The following is a 23,154-nucleotide window of genomic DNA, read 5'->3' on the forward strand; positions in this document are numbered from 1 at the left end:
TTCATCTACACTGATTGAAGTGGATTTAACAAGTCACATCAATAATTGATCATAGCTTTCACCTGGATTCACCTGGTCAGTCTATATGTCATGGAAAGAGCAGGTGTTCTTAATGTTTTGTACACTCAGTTTATGTTGGATTTATTCTTCTGGGGAGAGCCAATATGGATGATCGGTGGCTTCAAAGCCTTTCATTGGACAATACATAGCATCAGCAATCCAAGGTTTATATACATCATTGGTTGTCATACACAGCCTAAAGCTAACCAACATCCTGATAGTCTAGGAGATAATCCAAAGGCTATAATTATGCTATTTGTAGCATATACCCAATGTTGCTAGTCTAGGGGATAAACCAAAAGCTAGAACTATGCTATTTGTAGCCTGACTGCATGTGTGTAATTTAATGTGAAAGGGACATGAAAGTCTATATCTTCTGTATAATGACAGTCAGCTCACCTCTCAATCTTTTGATCTCCAATTGGTTACTATTAGAATTAGAATTACAAAACAGACATTAAACACCATTAGGAGCACATCATCCTCGACATCATGAAATCAACTTTACGAAGTACACAAGTGCTAGTGTGCAAGTGTAGATTCGAGTTCACTGGTTACAGTACATCATTGGTCTAAAACCATAATCTAACCCTTCTGTGTTCACTGGTTACAGTACATCATTGGTCTAATACCATAATCTAACCCTGCTGTGTTCTCTTGGCTATAGAGGTGCGTCACTTTGGAAAAGGTGGGTCTGAAAAAGCCCAGTGAGTCCGGAAAAGGGGGGGCAAAGGTCGGCCATCCTACAGGTCCTCGGTCGTGTCGTTCCAAGAGGAATGCTCCCTTCATCGAGGTAATGATGCTATCCCTCTCTCTCTCTCTCCCTCTCTCTCCCTCTCTCTCTCTCTCTCTCTCTCTCTCTCTCTCACTCTCACTCTCACTCTCACTCTCACCTCCTCCTCAGTCAGAACAGCCAGACCTGAGAGAAAGAGATTATAATACCCATAAAAACACGAAAATGGTTTTTCTACCATTCATTTTTCACTTAATGAATTTTATTTAAAAAATCGAAGTAATTATTTTTTATGTTGGCTTACCTTGGCTGTGGCGGATTTAGGCATAGGCGACATGGGCAGCCGCCCAGGGCGTAATTTTGCCGGGGACGGCATGGGGCGCCCGATTTAAAAAAAAGACAAAAGTTTGTGAGCTAGGTAGGCTGATGCCTGGGAAGGTCTCCCACTCAGAAGTACGAGATGGGGAGGGGGAGGGGGTAGGTTGACCTCAGGTCTCCCCACTGGAACCCCGAGGTAGGGGAGGCGGGGGAATCTATCAAATAGCGCACCTCTAACTTTGTACAGTACTAATGCAATTAGTTGTGCAATTTAGTTTGTGTGTTTCTTGTTTGAAGTGTAATAATCAGGTGCTCTTCTTTATAAGTGTGTTATTCTATTTGTGTATTTCTGTGATATAGGATTTGTGCATTTTAGTTTTATTTGTGTTTTGTTAGCAATAGGGTAATAGTGTAATAATTCAATTCTCTTTTTATTTGTATTTATATACTACAATTTGTTTCTATTTGTCTTTGTTACTTCTTTTTGATATTTATGAGTCTTATTTTTGTATATGTGTTTATATTTATATAGTTTTAAATGTTATGATTATTTATTTGTGTTGTTCCAAATGTCTGAATAAAAATTACAATTAGTTCAGAATTGTGCTTTTAAAAAAAATTAAATTCCTCTCAATGCCACGTTTGGGTACAATCCAATAATGGAATTCCCAACACAATATTATACCCCAAAATTCCTCAAATTCAATTCCCTCAGACTTTCAGGCTGATCATGTCACTGTTCAGACATCCTAGTTATACTGGAAATATAGAAATACAAGTTGAAATGATTTTAAACAAATTTAGCAGTAAAATGTTGCTACTAAGTGCATTAATTCCATTAAATGGAACTACATAGGCTCTGCCTAGAGCTGGTCGTCCGACCAAACTGAGCAACCGGGCAAGAAAGACCTTGGTCAGAGAGGTGACCAAGATCTCAATGATCACTCTGACAGAACTACAGAGTTCCTTGGCGGAAATGGGAGAACCTTCTGGAAAGACAACAGTCTCTACAGCACTTCACCAATCTCTGCTTTATGGGAGAGTAGCCAGAAAGATGCCATTCCAGAGAAAGGCACATGACGGCATGCCTGGAGTTTACAAAAAGGCACATGACGGCATGCCTGGAGTTTACAAAAAGGCACATGACGGCATGCCTGGAGTTTACAAAAAGGCACATGACGGCATGCCTGGAGTTTACAAAAAGGCACGTGACGGCATGCCTGGAGTTTACAATAAGGCACATGACGGCATGCCTGGAGTTTACAATAAGGCACGTGACGGCATGCCTGGAGTTTACAATAAGGCACGTGACGGCATGCCTGGAGTTTACAATAAGGCACGTGACGGCATGCCTGGAGTTTACAAAAAGGCACGTGACGGCAAGCCTGGAGTTTACAATAAGGCACATGACGGCATGCCTGGAGTTTACAATAAGGCACATGACGGCATGCCTGGAGTTTACAAAAAGGCACGTGACGGCATGCCTGGAGTTTACAAAAAAGGCACGTGACGGCAAGAAACTCAAACTATGGGGGAAGAAACTCAAACTATGGGGGCATTTGGAATGCATCTCCTGTGTCATTGTTGTTGTTGTTTTTGTGAAAGATATTTGATGTTATTATTTATGTTAGTCTATGTCTGAATAGATAATGAAAATGATCATGTGATGGATGTGGCTGTTACAGATATGTGTTTTGTGGCATAATAGAGTCCATGGTGATGTTGAACTTTCCCTTAGCTGTCAAGGAGAGTGACTTTGTGGACTACAGTGAGACATTTTGTGACAGCGGAGAAGCCAGCGTAGACATGGGGACACAATTGGCGGCAGATGCAGTGGATTTAAACTTTAATTCTTGGACTGAACACGTCTCCACACTCGAGTCGTCCTTTGAAGAAAGAGGAAGTGAGACTGAAGAAAGAGGAAGTGAAAGGGTTACTTAACAACTCAAAAGACAAGTAAGCTACCCTCTTATATATGTGGAAGAGGACGTTTAAAAAGAAAAGTAACATCTTTATAAACACACACACTATGATCGGTGAAAGCTGCTGTGCTGGTTTAAAGTACCAAAAGAGCGTGCATTTTTTTCAACTGAAAGCCGATGCCCAGAGTTACCCATGATGTTACACAGTGATTGAAGTCAAAAATTGTCAGACTCAATAGGACCTGAAGGAAGAAAATGTGAAAAACTGTAAGTATTGAAGCTCTTGCAGATTATGAAATACTACAATGAAATACTGCTCTTTCAGGTTATGTTTTGGATACATATATGCGTTGGATAGCTGTGCCATCATTGATATTAGAATGTTGGAAGTTTAGCCACACACAGAAAATGGTGCTATCTAGAACCTAAAAGGGTTATTTGGCTGTCCCCATAGGATAACCCTTTGAAGAACCCTTGTTGGTTTCAGGTAGAACCCTTTTGGTTCCCAGTAGGACAGTTTTAGGGTTCCATGTAGAACCCTTTCTACAGAAGGTTCTATATGGAACCCAAAATGGTTCTACCTGGAACTAAGAAGGGTTCTATGGTGACAGCCTGAAGAACCCTTTTGGAAAAAAGATTCTAAGAGTGTAGATTTATGTGACTGGGTGTAGTCGCACATGCATAACCACAGATGTAGGCTGTCTAAAGTGGTAGGCTATATTTCTGTGGTTAGCACAAAGCCTTGGTGTCAAGTCTGTGAATTCGCTAGTAACGGAAGTTGGACTGATATTTTCAACCACTCATTTGGTAGATAAGTCAAATTCAAAGGCGTTATCTTGCATCTTATCTAATAGTACAGTATCTGTTCATTGCTTATTTGAATCAAGATCAAACTATTTTCAACTCTCAAAGTAAAGGGTAAGAAGTGTGGTTATTTTTGTTTCCTCTGCTTGTTTATTTTATACCCTTTGTTGTAAGAGCAAGGTATACATACAATTTTCATTAGAAGTGAACATTAGGTTGTTTGCTTTCTGTTGAATGTTAATAAAAAATTGTTCCTGACTTGAAATCCTAATTTAGGTGTCAGGTATTCAGCAAATGATCTATTAGGAACATTTGATTATGAATATGACGTTAAAAAGTGGTGGCATTCTCCTTTAAGTTTGTACAGGGCTAATGTCAGGGCTCAGATTATAATGGGTCCCTCCTGCAGAGTCCCATCCTGTGATCAAGCAGACCCGCGTGAATCCCAGGGTAGTGTTAGGCGTCTTGACGGAGAGGATTATGACATCACAACCTTGCCTGGTCACAAACAATGTCCGGAAGCAGTAACTTGGCATGTACCAAGGACCTAAACATGGATGACAGCCAATTCCCTGCACCCTGCATTTTAGACATTCTAATATGTAATTCTTAATAACAAACTGTATCTTTACAATTTATCAGTGTCGTAAGGACTCAGAGGAAGAAGCAGTGAGAACCTAGTATGATTTTTGCGATATAAAAATGCTATGGCATGCTATGGATGGCTTGAATGATACACAACCAATGTTTTTGACTGAAATTATATCCTGTTTATATCCTTTCCTGTCATGTCTAAAGCAATGCTACTCTGTTCTGATCCACTCTTTTCCCAGGGAAAGTGAACCTTTCAAAGAGATTGTGTTTGCATTATTGAGTGTCTTGTCAACTGTGAAATGTATTTAGAATGCTCTTCAGAAGATGTTGTATTGAGTGTTCATGTGTTCATCCTAGTTTTGTTTCTTAGACGTCTTTGTCATTTGTGTCTTTGTCATCTGCTGCAGCCAGAAACACGATCAATCACCATCTCTCAGATGTTTGCCAAAGCCACAAAAGCCTTCGTGAAGGACACAGATCATGAGGGACGCCTGATCCCTGTGTCCAGTCTGAATGACACAGACAAACTGAATCTCCGATCACTCATTGTCAAGACCAGGAACAGATGCTTCTGGCAGGAACCCAAATACCAGTCCCCTGGCTTTACCCTCGGTGATGTCCTGAAGCCTGGAGAGCCTGGAAACACACCTTTAAGCCCAAGTAAGCACCAGAGCAGCCCGCTAGTGACAAATAACTATGGGTTGTTGTTGTTCTAAAATATCTGACCATTGATTTAATTATTTATCCTTCTCTTGTTTTACTGAGGAGAATAGGACAATTATAATGTCATGGATGTGGCTGTTATAGATATGTGCTATGGTATAATAGCATAGTGTCCATTCAAATGTTGAACTTTCCCTCAGCTGTCAAGGAGTGTGACTTTGTGGACTACAGTGGGACATTTGGTGACAAAAAAGAAATGAACGCAGACGGAAACGTGGAGTCAAAGTTGGCTGATTTCAACATTACCGTGGGAGGGAAATGGTCCACCAAACAGAAGCTGTCCCTTGGCAGCCTGAACAAAGAGAAGGTTGATGTGAAGGACTTACACAACTACTCAAAAAACAGGTGAGTTACCCTATACTATACGTATGTTCAGTACAGTCATCATAATACAGTCACAATGCAGTCACAATACAGTCATAATACAATCATAATACAAATCAAATCAAAATCAAATGTATTTATATAGCCCTTCTTACATCAGCTGATATATCAAAGTGCTGTACAGAAACCCAGCCTAAAACCCCAAACACCAAGCAATGCGGGTGTAGAAGCACAGTGGCTAGGAAAAACTCCCTAGAAAGGCCAAAACCTAGGAAGAAACCTAGAGAGGAACCAGGCTATGAAGGGTGGCCAGTCCTCTTCTGGCTGTGCCAGGTGGAGATTATAACAGAACATGGCCAAGATGTTCAAATGTTCATAAATGACCAGCATGGTCAAATAATAATAATCACAGTGGTTGTCGAGGGTGCAACAAGTCAGCACCTCAGGAGTAAATGTCAGTTGGCTTTTCATAGCCGATCATTGAGAATATCTCTACCGCTCCTGCTGTCCAGGTCTGGGACAGGTAGCACGTCCAGTGAACAGGTCAGGCTTCCATAGCCGCAGGCAGAACAGTTGAAACTGGAGCAGCAGCACGGCCAGGTGGACTGGGGACAGCAAGGAGTCATCATGCCAGGTAGTCCTGAGGCATGGTCCTAGGGCTCAGGTCCTCTGAGAGAGCGAAAGAAAGAGAGAGCAAACTTAAATTCACACAGGACACCGAATAAGACAGGAGAAATACTCCAGATATAACAGACTGACCCTAGCCCCCCGACATAAATACTGGAGGCTGAGACAGGAGGGATTAGGAGACTGTGGCCCCATCCGAAGAAACCCCTGGACAGGGCCAAGCAGGCAGGATATAACCCCACCCACTTTGCTAAAGCACAGCCCCCACACCACTAGAGGGATATCTTCAACCACCAACTTACCATCCTGAGACAAGGCCGAGTATAGCCCACAAAGATCTCCGCCACGGCACAACCCAACGGGGGCGCCAACCCAGACAGGAAGACCACGTCAGTGACTCAACCCACTCAACATTTACATTTACATTTAAGTCATTTAGCAGACGCTCTTATCCAGAGCGACTTACAAGTACATACATTCATACTTTTTTTTGTACTGGCCCCCCGTGGGAATCGAACCCACAACCCTGGCGTTGCAAGCGCCATGCTCTACCAACTGAGCCACACGGGACCACACTCAAGTGACGCACCCCTCCTAGGGACGGCATGGAAGAGCACCAGTAAGCCAGTGACTCAGCCCCTGTAATAGGGTTAGAGGCAGAGAATACCAGTGGAGAGAGGGGAACCGGCCAGGCAGAGACAGCAAGGGAGGTTCGTTCACCTTCACACTCCTGGGCCAGACTACACTCAATCATAGGACCTACTGAAGAGATGAGTCTTCAATAAAGACTTCAAGGTTGAGACCGAGTCTGCGTCTCTCACATGGGTAGGCAGACTATTCCATACAAATGGAGCTATCTAGGAGAAAGCCCTGCCTCCAGCTGTTTGCTTAGACATTTTAGGGACAATTAGGAGGCCTGCGTCTTGTGTCCGTAGCGTACGTGTAGGTATGTACGGCAGGACCAAATCGGAAAGATAGGTAGGAGCAAGCCCATGTAATGCTTTGTAGGTTAGCAGTAAAACCTTGAAATCAGCCCTTGCCTTAACAGGAAGCCAGTGTAGGGAGGCTAGCACTGGAGTAATATGATCAAATGTTTTGGTTCTAGTCAGGATTCTAGCAGCCGTATTTAGCACTAACTGAAGTTTATTTAGTGCTTTATCCGGGTAGCTGGAAAGTAGAGCATTGCAGTAGTCTAACCTAGAAGTGACAAAAGCATGGGTAATTTGTTCTGCATCATTTTTGGACAGAAAATGTCTGATATTTGCAATGTTACGTAGATGGAAAAAAGCTGTCCTTGAAACAGTCTTGATATGTTTGTCAAAAGAGAGATCAGGGTCCAGAGTAACGCCAAGGCCCTTCACAGTTTTATTTGAGACGACTGTACTACCATCAAGATTAATTGTCAGATTCAACAGAAGAGCTCTTTGTTTCTTGGGACCTAGAACAAGCATCTCTGTTTTTTCCGAGTTTAAAAGTAGAACATTTGCAGCCATCCACTTCCTTATGTTTGAAACGCAGGCTTCAAGCGAGGGCAATTTTGGGGCTTCACCATGTTTAATCGAAATGTACAGCTGTGTGTCATCCGCATAGCAGTGAAAGTTAACATTATGTTTTCGAATTACATCCCCAAGAGGTAAAATATATAGTGAAATATAGTGAAAACAATAGTGGTCCTAAAACAGAACCTTGAGGAACACTGACATTTATAGTTGATTTGTCAGAGGACAAACCATCCACAGACACAAACTGATATCTTTCCGACAGATAAGATCTAAACCAGGCCAGAACATGTCCGTGTAGACCAATTAGGGTTTCCAATCTCTCCAAAAGAATGTGGTGATCGATGGTATCAAAAGCAGCACTAAGGTCTAGGAGCACGAGGACAGATGCAGAGCATTAAAAGGTAATTTACCACCTTCACAAGTGCAGTCTCAGTGCTATGATGGGGTCTAAAACCAGACTGAAGCATTTCGTATACATTGTTTGTCTTCAGGAAGGCAGTGAGTTGCTGCGCAACAGCTTTTTAATTTTTTTTGAGAGGAATGGAAGAATCGATATAGGCCGATAGTTTTTTATATTTTCTGGGTCAAGGTTTGGCTTGACCCAGAAAAGTCATCAAAAATTAGAATATTATCTGCTATGACTACAAGGTCTGATAGGAATTCAGGGAACTCAGTGAGAAACGCTGTATATGGCCCAGGAGGCCTGTAAACAGTAGCTATAAAAAGTGATTGAGTAGGCTGCATAGATTTCATGACTAAAAGCTCAAAAGACGAAAACGTCTAATACAGTCAGTCACAATACATCATAATACAGTCACAAAACAGTAACAATACAGTCACAATACAGTCACAATACAGTCACAATACATCATAACAGTCACAGTACAGTCATAATACAGTAATTGCCAGTCATATACAGTTATATACAGTCATAATAACAGTTATATACAGTCATAATAGTCAAAATACACTAATAGTCATACTGCGTCATAATACAGTTATAACAGTCATAATACGTCATAACAGTCATATACAGTCATAACACAGTCATAAGTCATAATACATTCATATACAGTCATAATAAGGTCATATACAGTCATAATGCAGTTATAATACATCATAAGTCATAATAGTCATATATAGTCATAGTCACAATACAGTCATATACAGTCATAATAAGGTCATATACAGTCATAATACAGTCATATATAGTCAATACAGTCATATACAGTCATTATACAGTCATATACCGTCATAATACAGTTATAATACATCATAATACAGTCATAATATAGTCATATATAGTCAGTCACAATAGTCATATTGCAGTCATAAGTCACAATACAGTCATAAGTCATTATACAGTCATAAGTCATAATACAGTCATACAGTCATAATACAGTCATAATACAGTCATAGTCACAATACAGTCATAATAGTCATGATACAGTCATAAGTCATAATGCAGTCATAATACAGTAATTTCCATTCATATACAGTCATAATAGTCATAATAGTCATAATACATCATAATACAGTCATATACAGCCATAATACAGTTATATACAGCCATAATAGTCATAACAGTCAACATAGTTATAATACAGTCATAACAGTCATATTTAGTCATAACAGTCATTACAGTCATAATACATCATACAGTTCACCTTCCCAAGGAGTCCAAGACCCAAGAGCAGCGGGCAAAACTGGTTGCAATGACATCAGGCAGGTATCTTTTGTGTAAAAAGGACATTTTCAGGTTGAGGTGCTTTCAGACAACAAAGAAGTGGAACTGTACTGGTTTAGCAACTTCCTTAAACTTGAACTACCTCCTCACTGTTTTCACTACTAGCTTAGTTTAAAGGGACAATCTGTGATTGGTACATCCATTTTCTTAACTTTTAAAGTAGCTTTCCAGTGTTTCCAGATTTCTATGAAATATGACCTAAAATGTGTCCCTCCTGCAGAGTTCTGGACATGTCCCATCCTGTGATCAAGCAGACCCGTGTGAATCCCAGAGCAGTGTTAGGCGTCTTGACGGAGAGGATTATGACGTCACTACCTTGTCCGGTCACAAACAATGTCCGGAAGCGTGGCAATGCAGGAGTCAACGTGAGCGCCTGTGTGTTCCTGAGCCGGAAGGTAGGAGGAAATATTACCAAGTGTTCTACTGAAGTGAATTATATTTTCCTCATATTTTACTGGTAACTCAGATTTAGATAATCTCTGTTGTAAAATAGATTTTTAATCTCAATAATCTCACTTTATGATAGCTAGGCCTTCATAAATAAAGTCAATGTCAGGACCATATTGACAGATCACAGATGTCTGTTCAGTAGTGGTAATAGTCACAGATGTCTGTTCAGTAGTGGTAATAGTCACAGATGTCTGTTCAGTAGTGGTAATAGTCACAGATGTCTGTTCAGTAGTGGTAATAGTCACAGATGTCTGTTCAGTAGTGGTAATAGTCACAGATGTCTGTTCAGTAGTGGTAATAGTCACAAATGTCTGTTCAGTAGTGGTAATAGTCACAGATGTCTGTTCAGTAGTGGTAATAGTCACAGATGTCTGTTCAGTAGTGGTAATAGTCACAGATGTCTGTTCAGTAGTGGTAATAGTCACAGATGTCTGTTCAGTAGTGGTAATAGTCACAGATGTCTGTTCAGTAGTGGTAATAGTCACAGATGTCTGTTCAGTAGTGGTAATAGTCACAGATGTCTGTTCAGTAGTGGTAATAGTCACAGATGTCTGTTCAGTAGTGGTAATAGTCACAGATGTCTGTTCAGTAGTCGTAATACTCACAGATGTCTGTTCAGTAGTCGTAATACTCACAGATGTCTGTTCAGTAGTCGTAATACTCACAGATGTCTGTTCAGTAGTCGTAATACTCACAGAGTACCTTTGATATTTTCAGTACAATTTTTTTATTTGAATAAAGACTTTCTAAAATGCCACAATTCAGCATTTTGACTGTGACTTCTGGAAATGTTTAACCCACTTATCCCAACATTTCTCCACCTTTTCACCATCATTGTAAAAGCCCTAGTTCTTTTGTTGTTTTGACAAAGTCATTTCTGAAGATTTGTATTTATTTACTGTGATTAATTTACATCTGTCCATATTTTTAAGGTCAACCCTGTTACGTGAACTGAACTCTTGTTTTAATATGGTGAAACTGTTTTCTAAAGAAATATTGAACATCTAATAGTCAAATCATGGTGTAAAAGCAGGTAAAATAGTTATACTCTTTTAGTCAATTTTCTGGTGGAAAACTGAGTGGGTCGAGCGTAACACTTTAGACCTGTTATCCATAGATAACAGGCTTCCATTCCCCCTGTCACAAGGATATTTATGGCTGATTTAAAATGGTCAACCTTGTTACTTAATAGGCACTTACTATAATCATTAAAAAAAATACCTCTTGATGGAAAACATGTTTTTTTTACGAAGTTGGACCTATGCTCTTTATGAGACTGTTCAAATTAGGTGAAATCCCCAAATAAATTTGAGCAAGTTACACTTCTCAAAAGGCAGCAAATCGTGTTTTTATCATTAGAACCACTTCCTGAAAATGCAATGGTGTAGAATAGATGACTGTCTGGGTTAGAATCTGGGTCATCTGTGTACCAAACGTCTCGGACTAATTTGAAATGTTTTCCACAGGCCTCTATGAAGCAGAGCGGCAGTACTCAGACAGATAGTGATGTGTCACTGGGTATTCCTGCAAATACTGTCATGGCCTACAGTCTGATTGAACTCTACGTCAAATGCAATGGACAGTTTGGTGAGGAAGTGTATGGTTTATCAATGTCCCAGGTATAGCTGCATGGTTAAGTACCATGATAAAGTACACAGCCAGTGTCTACGTTCCTCACTGTATTTAGTACAGCCACTGTATTTAGTACAGCCACTGTATCTGTCTGTGTGTGACTGGTTATGACTGTTGTCTGCTCTTGTCCACAGAGCTGTGCCTCATTTGCAACAATGGGGGCTTTGAAAAGGTTTGGTCAAAGGATGAGATTGAAGGGGATGGAATTATGGACCTGAGAGGCAACTTTGCTGCCAACAGCCCCCTAAATCTGAACAAAGGTAATGTCTCCTGTCTAGTGGTCAACATGTAGTCTAGTCTACTGAATGGACCCACTAGTCAACTTGTAATGTAGTCTACTGAATGGACCGTCTGGTCAACTTGTAGTCTACTGAATGGAATGTGTCATATTTAAATCGTTCTCTTTGATTAATGTTTCCACACTTGGAATATACAAATAAATTATTTGTTACATAAAAATATGACACTTTGACAAAATGGTCTGTGTTTGTGTGTTGACAGAACTGGAGAAACTGAGTGGTCATTTCCAGCTGCTGTCAGCTCTGCCGGTTGCCAAACGCTCCTCTCTGCTCCAGCTCCTCAAGACAACCATGGAGGACAGAGAGGCAGTCAGTGTGCTGGAGAGTGTGGTGAGTGGTAGAGTTCTTCACGGGTCCAACAGATCCAAAATCCGACCCGAGTGGGTCCGGGATCCTAAATTATGACTTGTCTCGGCTCTGGGTCGGGTCTGATCTAATTGCCACAGGTCTTGGTATGTGCAATTACAATTGATTTACCAAATGGACCTGATTGGACTCGTCCTCTTGTTCTCAGTTTCAGCCAATTGCAACTCAATAAAATGTATAGCTTATGTCCAACTGAAACTGATTCCGGCCGCTCACCTCACGTGCCCCCGCTACTGAGGAGAGGGAGAGCGAGAGAGAGTAAAAGGAAACTTTGTCTAGGCTACTGTTATTCCTGAAGATTGAGGCCTTTTTCAATGAAGTAAGGTGAATGTTAGAGGAAAAAGAGTATGATCAGGATAAGGTAAGACCCAGATGCAGACTGAGTCGAAGTAACAATGTTTATTTCAGCAACAGATGCAAAGGTACAGGACGGTAGGCAGGCTCAGGACAGGTAAGAATCAAACCAGGAGGGCGAGAAATAGAGGCTGGGAAAAGACAGGCGCCAACAGGACAAACACTGGTAAGCTTGACAAACCAGACGAACTGGCAACAGAAACAGAGAACACAGGTAGAAGTACACGGGATAATGGGGAAGAGGGGCGACACCTGGAGGGGGTTGGAGACAAGCACAAAGACAGGTGAAACAGTTCAGGGCGTGACAGTACCCCCCCCTCTAGGGGCGCCACCTGGCGTCCTACCTGGGCGCATACCTGGCTGACCGGGGTGCCAGCGGTAGAAGTCGGCGATGAGGGCTGGGTCCAGGATGTCTCTAGCGGGGTCCCAGCACCTCTCCTCCGGGCCATAACCCTCCCAGTCAACCAGGTACTGGAAACCCCTGCCCGTGGTCCAACCCTCAGGAGGTGTCTCACCGTGTATGCCGGATGGCCATCGACGACCCGGGGAGGGCCTGGAAATGGAAGACAAGGGACTGAGACACGGGCTTGATACGGGACACATGAAAGGTGGGGTGTATACGAAGTGTACGTGCAACAGAAGACTAACAGCAGAGGGGCTAATGACCTTGGAGATGGGGAAAGGGACGATAAACCGGGGGGACAGTTTGCGAGACTCCACCCGGAGGGGCAGATCCCGGGTGGAGAGCCATACCTTCTGCACAAGACGATACCGAGGAGCCGGGGTCCGATGGCGATCCGCTTGTCGTATAGGACTAATACTATAGGATTACTAGCCCTATAGTAGCAGTCCTATAGTAGACGCCCCACAGTAGCAGCCCTAGAGTAGTAGTAGCAGCCCTAGAGTAGTAGTAGCAACCCTCTAGTAGTAGTCTTATAGTAGCCCTATAGTAGTAGCCATCCTATAGTAGTAGTCCTAGAGTAAACCTGTAGTAGTCTTATAGTAGCCCTATAGTAGTCTACCATAGGACTGCTACTATAGGGCTAATAGAGGACTACTACAGGACATTACATACGCCTCTAGGAAGAGGGAACGCAACACCCTGCCACAACTCAACTTCCCGTGGAGTGAAAGTGGTATGGGACTGTAGGTGCGAGTAATGACAAAAGGCAGAGAATTTACCGTTTACTTGGAATTTATTCCTTCACACGGTAAATTTGGGGAAAAGGGGCTGCACGGAACCAAAGCAAAGATCTACCTTACCTGCTTACCCACAACTTCCAACTAGTACCACCTGATGCACTAACCAAAATACACGGGATGGTCCGCCCAGGTCTTACCTAGTGTGCATAGACAGTAAATACTACAGGTTATGTATGCCTGCAGGCCTCTTGCCTAAGCACCTTCCCCCCCAGGAACAAAATCAGAATAATTACTAATCACAAACAGTCCTTTTGGCATACACATACCTTTGCAGGACCAGCTACAAAATACTATACACAAACTATTTGAGCAACAACCAACAAAAGATATCAAAGAAACTCTGAGCAACAACCAATACAATAAGCTCTTTCTAAGAAACAACCAACACAGGATATCACCCTCAGCTACAATCACAGAACAGAACCATCAGCAACAACTAACATAGTACATACCAAATCACTTCCTGAGAAACAACCAACATATGCTATAACCTTCAGCTCTTCTCTCTGTAAAGGAACACTGGCTTATATAGCTGGAGAAGGAGTCTGTAATGGGATACAGCTGTATCCTGACGAGGGGGCGGGGTCAGCTCTCCAATCATCAATGGGGCCGACCAATCAGCTGCTTGGGGAAATTCAGGAAGCCATCCTTTTTTCTTTTTTTTTAGGAAGCCACCCTGAAAACACACACATACAAACAAAGCCACAACACAGGAACTGGGGAGCGTAACACGCCCACCACAAAACATGCAAACATACAGTTTTCAATAACAAAAACCAACGCATCCCCAGTTACTAAACCCGTGATAGAGCGTCGGCAACCACATTCGCAGAACCTTTCACATACTTTATCTGTACATTGTACCCTTGTACAATCAGAGCCCACCGCATAAGGCGGCAGTTCTGATTGTACATTTGCTTCAAAAAACACTAAAGGATTATGGTCCGTGAAGACCAGTACAGGCAAGGCACTGGAGCCCACATATACTTCAAAGAACTGTAAGGCTAGCAATAAAGCCAGCGTCTCTTGTTCAATGTTGGACTACTACTACCTTGACTGACACGAGTTGAACTTACGGGAGAAGAAACTGACTCCCTCTTAATCTTCCTGCAAGAGAACCGCACCCACCTCCACTATACTAGCGTCTACCTCCAACTAAAAGGTTTGTCAAAGTTGGGGGCGGCAAGCACTGGGGCACTACAAAGTAGCGCTTTAGCGGACTCAAAAGCATAGTTACAGTCCTGGGACCACTTAAATGGTACCTTGGGACTAAGCAGAGATGTAAGGGGAGCTACTACCTTCGAGAAATTCTTACAGAATGTATGATAGTACCACTACCATCCCCAGGAATCTGCGCAACTGGCGGCGAGTCATGGGAGCAGGAAAAGCAACAATTGCTTCCACTTTACCAGTTACTGGGCGCACTTGACCTCGTCCCACTTGTTTCCCCAAGTAAGTCACAGTAGCCTTCCCAAACTCACACTTGGCCAAATTGAGGGTTAAAGAAGCATTCTCCAACCGCTGAAACACCATTTAAGGTGGCGAAATGATCAGACCAAGTAGACGAATGAATCACCACATCGTCTAGGTAAGCAGTACAGTTTGGCACATCCGCGAACACAATGTTAACTAGCCGCTGAAAAGTAGCAGGTGCATTACACATTCCAAAGGGCATCACAGTGTATTGTACGAAGTTATCAGACGTAACGAAAGCCGATAAGTCAGAAGCTCGAGAGGTCAGAGGCACCTGCCAATAACCTTTTAGCAAATCTAATTTACTTACGCAAGCAGCAGAGCCAATTCTATCAATGCAGTCATCTAAGTGAGGTAGAGGAAAATAATCAGACTTTGTAACTGCATTTACACGACGATAGTCCGTACATAAGCGGGACGTACCGTCAGGCTTAGGAACAAGAATACACGGGGAACTCCAAGAGCTGTTACTTGGTTTTGCCATGTCATTCTGTAATAAATAAACTACCTCACTTTTCATTACCTCCCTTTTCTTAGCATTAACCAGGTACGGATACTGACGTATAAGAGCAGCGTTCCCCAAATCCACGTTATGTTCCAAGATGGACGTGCGACTTGGAACGTCCTGAAACACATTGAGAAAACGATTTATCAATAGGATAAGATCCTTAGTTTGATCGTTATCCAAATGTTCCATTTGAGGGGGTAACTTTTTCAGCATCTCTGAATTACATAAGCGTTCACACTGCTGTAACGTATGGCGTAACTCCAACCCATCCTCCTTATCCTCCTCTAGGTCCCAGCCAGGCTTCAGCACCACCGCAGCCACACTGGAGACGGCGGGCTGGACCGGATTACCTGAGGAACTGTTGGGCTACTACCATAGGACTGCTACTATATGACTACTGGTATAGGGCTACTACCATAGGACTGCTACCATGGGGCTACTACTATAGAGTTACTATAGGGCTACTACTATAGGATGGCTACTATAGGGCTACTACTATAGGGCTTCTGTAGGGCTACTACTATTGGACTACTACTTTAGGGCTACTATTATAGGGTTACTATAGGATGGCTACTATAGGGCTACTACTATAGGGCTACTACTATATGGCTACTACTATAGGGCTACTATAGGGCTACAACTATAGGGCTAATACTATAGGGCTACTACTATAGAGTTACTATAGGGCTACTACCATAGGACTGCTACCATGGGGCTACTACTATAGAGTTACTATAGGGCTACTACTATAGGATGGCTACTATAGGGCTACTACTATAGGGCTACTACTATAGGGATAATATAGGACTACTACTATAGGGCTATGATAGGGCTACTATAGGGTTACTACTATAGAGTTACTACTATAGGGCTACTACTATAGGGCTACTACTATAGAGTTACTATAGGGCTACTACTATAGGGCTTCTGTAGGGCTACTACTATAGGGCTACTACTATAGAGTTACTATAGGGCTACTACTATAGGATGGCTACTATAGGGCTACTACTATAGAGTTACTATAGGGCTACTACTATAGGGCTTCTGTAGGGCTACTACTATTGGACTACTACTTTAGGACTACTACTATAGGGCTACTACTATAGGGCTACTACTATAGGGTTACTATAGGGCTACTACTATAGGATGGCTACTATAGGGCTACTACTATAGGGCTACTATAGGGCTACTATAGGGCTACCACTATAGGGATACTACTATAGGGATACTACTATAGGACTACTACTATAGGACTACTACTATAGGGCTTCTGTAGGGCTACTACTATAGGACTACTACTTTAGGACTACTACTATAGAGCTACTACTGTAGGGCTACTATAGGACTACTACTATAGGACTACTACTATAGGGCTACTATAGGACTACTACTATAGGACTACTACTATAGGGCTTCTGTAGGGCTACTACTATAGGACTACTACTTTAGGACTACTACTATAGGGCTACTACTATAGGGCTACTATAGGACTACTACTATAGGGCTTCTGTAGGACTACTACTATAGGGCTACTACTATAGGGCTACTATAGGACTACTACTATAGGGTTTCTGTAGGCCTACTACTATAGGACTACTACTTTAGGACTACTACTATAGAGCTACTACTGTAGGGCTACTATAGGACTACTACTATAGGACTACTACTATAGGGCTACTATAGGACTACTACTATAGGACTACTACTATAGGGCTTCTGTAGGGCTACTACTATAGGACTACTACTTTAGGACTACTACTATAGGGCTACTACTATAGGGCTACTATAGGACTACTACTATAGGGCTTCTGTAGGGCTACTACTATAGGACTACTACTTTAGGACTACTACTATAGAGCTACTACTGTAGGGCTACTATAGGACTACTACTATAGGACTACTACTATAGGGCTACTATAGGACTACTACTATAGGACTACTACTATAGGGCTACTGTAGGGCTACTACTATAGGACTACTACTTTAGGACTACTACTATAGGGCTACTACTATAGGGCTACTATAGGACTACTACTATAGGGTTTCTGTAGGACTACTACTATAGGGCTACTACTATAGGGCTACTATAGGACTACTACTATAGGGTTTCTGTAGGCCTACTACTATAGGACTACTACTTTAGGACTACTACTATAGAGCTACTACTGTAGGGCTACTACTATAGGGCTTCTATAGGACTACTACTATAGGGCTACTATAGGACTACTACTATAGGGCTACTATAGGACTACTACTATAGGGCTACTATAGGGCTACTACTATAGGGCTACTCTAGGGCTACTGTAGGGCTACTACTATAGGGCTACTACTATAGAGTTACTATAGGGCTACTACTATAGGGCTACTACTGTAGGGCTACTATAGGACTACTACTATAGGGCTACTATAGGACTACTACTATAGGGCTACTATAGGACTACTACTATAGGGCTACTACTGTAGGGCTACTATAGGACTACTACTATAGGGCTACTATAGGACTACTACTATAGGGCTACTATAGGACTACTACTATAGGGCTACTATAGGGCTACTACTATAGGGCTACTCTAGGGCTACTGTAGGGCTACTACTATAGGGCTACTACTATAGAGTTACTATAGGGCTACTACTATAGGGCTACTACTGTAGGGCTACTATAGGACTACTACTATAGGACTACTATAGGGCTACTACAAAAGGACAATTTTTAAGGATATGTAAATGTGGACCATTTGGCTAATATCGCTCGTTTATTGATGACACTTAGCTGCGCCAAGTCGGAGGTTTATTTCTCTCGCTCTTTCTGCTCTCAGACCTGAATGGGTCTCTCGGATCCGAACCGGCGTGGGTCTGTTTTTCCACAAGCCTTTTTGTAACGGGTCTGACTGTCGTCGGGTCCATTCGGAATGGGTAATTTATGCATATTGGGTCCTGTGGAAAAGTCACGGATCCATTTCGGAACGGGACCAACTTTTTGGGCATGTACAGAAACAGGGACAAAACAAACACACACACACCTAATGCAGGAATAAATATATTCCTTTGAGTCTAAGACGTTGGGGGGAGGTGGGGGTGGGGGGGGGGGGGGGTTGTTTTAAGATGGTCATACTATGGATAACTTTGATTTAAAATTTTAGGACCCCTATAGGTATTAAAAATATCATAAATGTTAAAAAGTACTGCAAAATAAACATAAGAAATAAGGTTTTGAGTTGTCCTAAATCTAGGCGATATAAAAAAAAAACTCAAGAAAATAGAGCAGACTGATGAAGTGTGTGCAGAAATAGAGCAAAAAACAAATAAAATAAATATATATATATATATATAGGGGGTAGGCACAAAACTACCTTCATACTTCCATTTGTTTTTTTATTCCAGTAAAGTTTACCTTCAGACGAGTCCCGTGACACTTGTGGTCGTAGAGCAAAACAGAGAACACCATCGTGTTGGTGAGAATCTCCCCTTTCTACAGTGGGGTCCCCTTACTTTGTATCCCAAACGTTCGGATGCTACCAATCAGTAGTTGACACATCGACAGTACCGACTTCAGACTAGTCTCCTGACACCTGTGGGGGTCGTAGAGCAAAACAGAGAACACCTTCCTGGGAGTCTCCCTTTTCCATAGAGTAGTTTGTGGGTCAAACCGTTCAGAAGCTACCACATATCTCTAGCTTTAACAGATTTTGATGGGGATTTTTTTGTTATGTAACTTAGATTGACGCACCAGTGGATCAATCAACTCTAGGGGGTTAATATATCAACCAGAAAATCTGTAACATACTCTAGTCTTAAATATATTCTCTCTGTCTCTCTGTCTTGTCACAGCTGGATCAGATGTGTGATGGTGAGACTCCTGACCTGGGTGATCTGGAAGAGTCTGAGAGGGAAACAGTCCAGGCCATACTGGATCTTGTAGACCAATGTGTTGGGAAGGATGAGGACGAGATCAGATCCTCACTTCTCAGTGCCGTCCACCTCATTGTCAGTGCCATGGACGGTGAGATAGAGAGCAGTTTACACAGGATTCTCCAGTTATTATTTGATCAGTTCCTGGGAAACTAGGTTCACTACTGTGGTTTTACGTGTGCATATTTATTTCTTCAGGAATGACAGATGTGGGTCTGTCTGTGTTGGGATCGTGTTGCAGTCCTCCAGTCTTACAGGCCCTGCAGATCCTGGTGAGTTCACACCTGCTTGATTGAGCCTCTAGTCGTATATGACCTGGAGTTCATTTTTCTAGGTTTTTGTTTATGTAAATGTATCTTCCCATGTTAAATAAACAAATATTTCTACCATTTATGATAACATTGTACCACCAGTAGCAGTAGTAACACCAATGACGGTAACCAGTGGCAATTTTTAACAAAAATATTGGTGGAGAAACTCATTGAAAAAAGTGAATATGCATCGATAAATTACTACACTACAATACACATTGAATGCACCATCATAATTAATAACCAATCCCAGCAGTGAGTTTGAGCCACACACACAAACGTTATAACATAAGGGTTATGACCAGTGTATAGGCTACTTTCCCTTGTCTTTGGCTCCTATTGCAAGGAAGACCACGGTAGTCCAGCATACTTTATAGAGTAAAGTCTATTTTACTTCAGAATTATATCAGCATCGGTCTGCAATATTGCTAATCATTGTTAGAGTATTGGGACGCAGCAGAACACCATTCTGAGTGCAGTTGCCTCTACCTGTCTGTTAACAAGATGCTCAGGTTATGAATAAAGCAACAACGTTTATAAAGCTACTCCCTCCCTTCAACCATTGCATAGATACAGTTCCATGGGTTATTACATTCTGACATCAATCACTTACAACATGTAGTAGCTAGCTAGCTACCTCAAACAGCAGCTGTTAGCCACCGCAAGTTACATCCAAACCACTCAGGTTTAATTATTTTATAACTTGCTCTATTTTAACTGAGGCCTGTTCAGTGGTTGATGAGCACCAAGATGTTTTATCTCTACAAGTTTAAAATAATTTGCTAGGAGATTGTTGACATGATGTATGATGACTTTTCAGCTAGCTAACTAGAAGACGATAAACAACTATGAAATTGCTACGGGAGATAAGATGTCTATTTATCTGTGGCAAATGACATCAAGCCTTCTTGGGCGGGCACTACTAATGAATCTCTATAGCAGCACCCAAGTGTGCTACAGCTGACTGAGTCCCCTGGCTAGCCTCTCCACAACAGATCACTGAGGGAGGCTGAAACAGCTGCATTAGGGAGCTGCCTTTCCTCAAACAACATTTACCAAAATAACAATACAACAGAGAAGGGAGCACGTACTGAATGCTTTATTAGCTCAAGCAATTACAAATCAAATGTGTTTGCTTACTGATTTAATGTTGTGACATGAATGAAAGCCAGAATTACATGCAGAACAGCGCCATCTACTGGATAGTGGTGGGGCTGTTCTGAATGATGTGTTGCATCAAAGTATAGGTCTCACCAATGACACATTTGTTAGTAATTTAGGCCACCGATCTCAAATCTAAGGTCATTTAACCTTTAAAAGTAATTTACTTCATAATTTACTAAAGAGATTTGATTAATAATTTTGCTCAGAATGTAATTTCCCTTCATTTAAAATTGAGTTACACCAATTACACGTTTTATTTAAACACACCAAATTATCTATGGAATGATAACCTGTATGACATACTAAAAGGGTCTCATTAGCTAATCATTTTATTTAATATATGTAACGATTTTCCTCCTCCTGAGTAGGGATTGGACCAAAGCGCAGCATTGTGATCTGACATAATGATTTAACGAAACCAAAAAACACGAAGAACACTAGAGAATTACAAAAACAATAAACGACGTAGACAGACCTAAACTTGAGAACTTACATAACACGAAGAACGCACGAACAGGAAAATAGACTACACAAAAACCGAACGAACAAACAAACCGAAACAGTCCCGTGTGGCGCAACATACACAGACACGGAAGACAATCACCCCCAAACTAACAGTGAAAACAGCCTACCTATATATGATTCTCAATCAGAGGAAATGAACAACACCTGTCCCTGATTGAGAACCATATAAGGCTAATTAACCATCACACTCCCACATAGAACAAACAACACAGACTGCCCATCCCAACTCACGCCCTGACCAACTAAACACATACAAAACAAGAGAAAACAGGTCAGGAACGTGACAATATAAACCCCTACCCTGATAAGTTTGCCACTGGAAAGAATGCTCAAGGTCCTTGTATATCTTTGTAATGAGTGATTTACAAGGCAGTAACACTAATGATATTAAATACATTTGTTTATTTTATAGCATTCAAAATAATAAATAGATGTCTCTAAATCCCCGAAACATGTCACTACAACTCTACACATCACTACTGGGACACGCCTATTTGGAGTCCCTAAGTATTTTAAACAATGCATACAAATAAAGTTTTGCATTATAAAGGACTTCCATTATGTTTTCACATTGATAAACAGTTCAATATCAATTAAAACATGTATAATGTCTAACTGTTTGTCATTTTAAAGTGTTTGTCATTATTGCAAAGTTGAGGGATGCAAATGCCACCTTATTTCAAGAATGACCCAGAAAAGAAAGCATATCAATGTATTCCTGAGCTGCTTGTCCTCCAGGTGCAGCATGTGGCAGCAGGGAGTGGGGAGACCCTCTCTCTGAGAGATGCAGGTCTGGCTGTTCTGACTGAGGAGGAGGTGTATCAGAGGACAGAGAGTCTCTTTGGTCACTCTAAAGTTACACTGAAGAGAGAGGAGGACACACTGAGGACAGAGATGAAGGACCAGCCTGGATACCTTCCTCTAGTCATGAGTATCGCTGTGAAAGGCCTGGCCTCTTTAGTGTAGTGTAGTGTAGTGTAGTGTAGTGTAGTGAGTGAGTGAGTGAGTGAGTGAGTGAGTGAGTGAATGAGTGAGTGAGTGAGTGAGTGAGTGAGTGAGTGAGTGAGTGAGTGAGTGAGAGTGAGAGTGAGAGAGAGAGAGAGAGAGAGAGAGAGAACATGTCAATCCAGTTTGAACTGATACACTCAGTATTCTATTCCATGTTTGACTCCTGCACTAGTTGAGCTGAAGAACTAGTGAACAACAGTGTATTTATCCTTGTAATGTTTTCAGTAAAGTTCAACAAACGATATCAGACGTCCCGACCTCCATTCTTCTAATCATTAGATAATACAACATAAAGGCACATTACATAGGGGGGGGGGGGGGAGGCATTGTCCATTGCATACATTTGAGCATTGTCAAGTGACCCACAAGACAAGAACAGAAACAGAATCCTGTTCAAAATACTGTTCACCAGAATCATGTCCAAAGAATATTCAAAACATTTCTGTGAAGTCTGTTATTATTCTATACTCATTTGAAAGTGTAAACTTTCTCACATTACTGTGCTACCAGGTTCAAAAAGTATACTTATTAAAACCACGATGAAGTCCATCACCCTGGTAATCTTGATGTCTAGAATACCAGGGTGATGAAGATGTTG

General features: G+C 41.7%; 1 protein-coding gene across 1 annotated transcript; it reads left to right on the top strand.

Annotated features, from left to right (window-relative positions):
• Window positions 1-2,648: 2,648 nt before the first annotated feature.
• Window positions 2,649-22,577, top strand: LOC120031013 (gasdermin-E-like). Its single transcript, XM_038976529.1, has 10 exons — window positions 2,649-3,067; window positions 4,839-5,091; window positions 5,295-5,499; window positions 9,575-9,749; window positions 11,271-11,391; window positions 11,571-11,696; window positions 11,938-12,065; window positions 19,468-19,639; window positions 19,747-19,820; window positions 22,287-22,577. The coding sequence occupies exons 2-10, from the start codon at window positions 4,869-4,871 to the stop codon at window positions 22,512-22,514; spliced, it is 1,452 nt and encodes a 483-aa protein (XP_038832457.1). The 5' UTR covers window positions 2,649-3,067; window positions 4,839-4,868; the 3' UTR covers window positions 22,515-22,577.
• Window positions 22,578-23,154: the final 577 nt, after the last annotated feature.

This window comes from Salvelinus namaycush, chromosome 37 (genome assembly GCF_016432855.1).
Source record: "Salvelinus namaycush isolate Seneca chromosome 37, SaNama_1.0, whole genome shotgun sequence".
Classification (NCBI taxonomy): domain Eukaryota; kingdom Metazoa; phylum Chordata; class Actinopteri; order Salmoniformes; family Salmonidae; genus Salvelinus; species Salvelinus namaycush.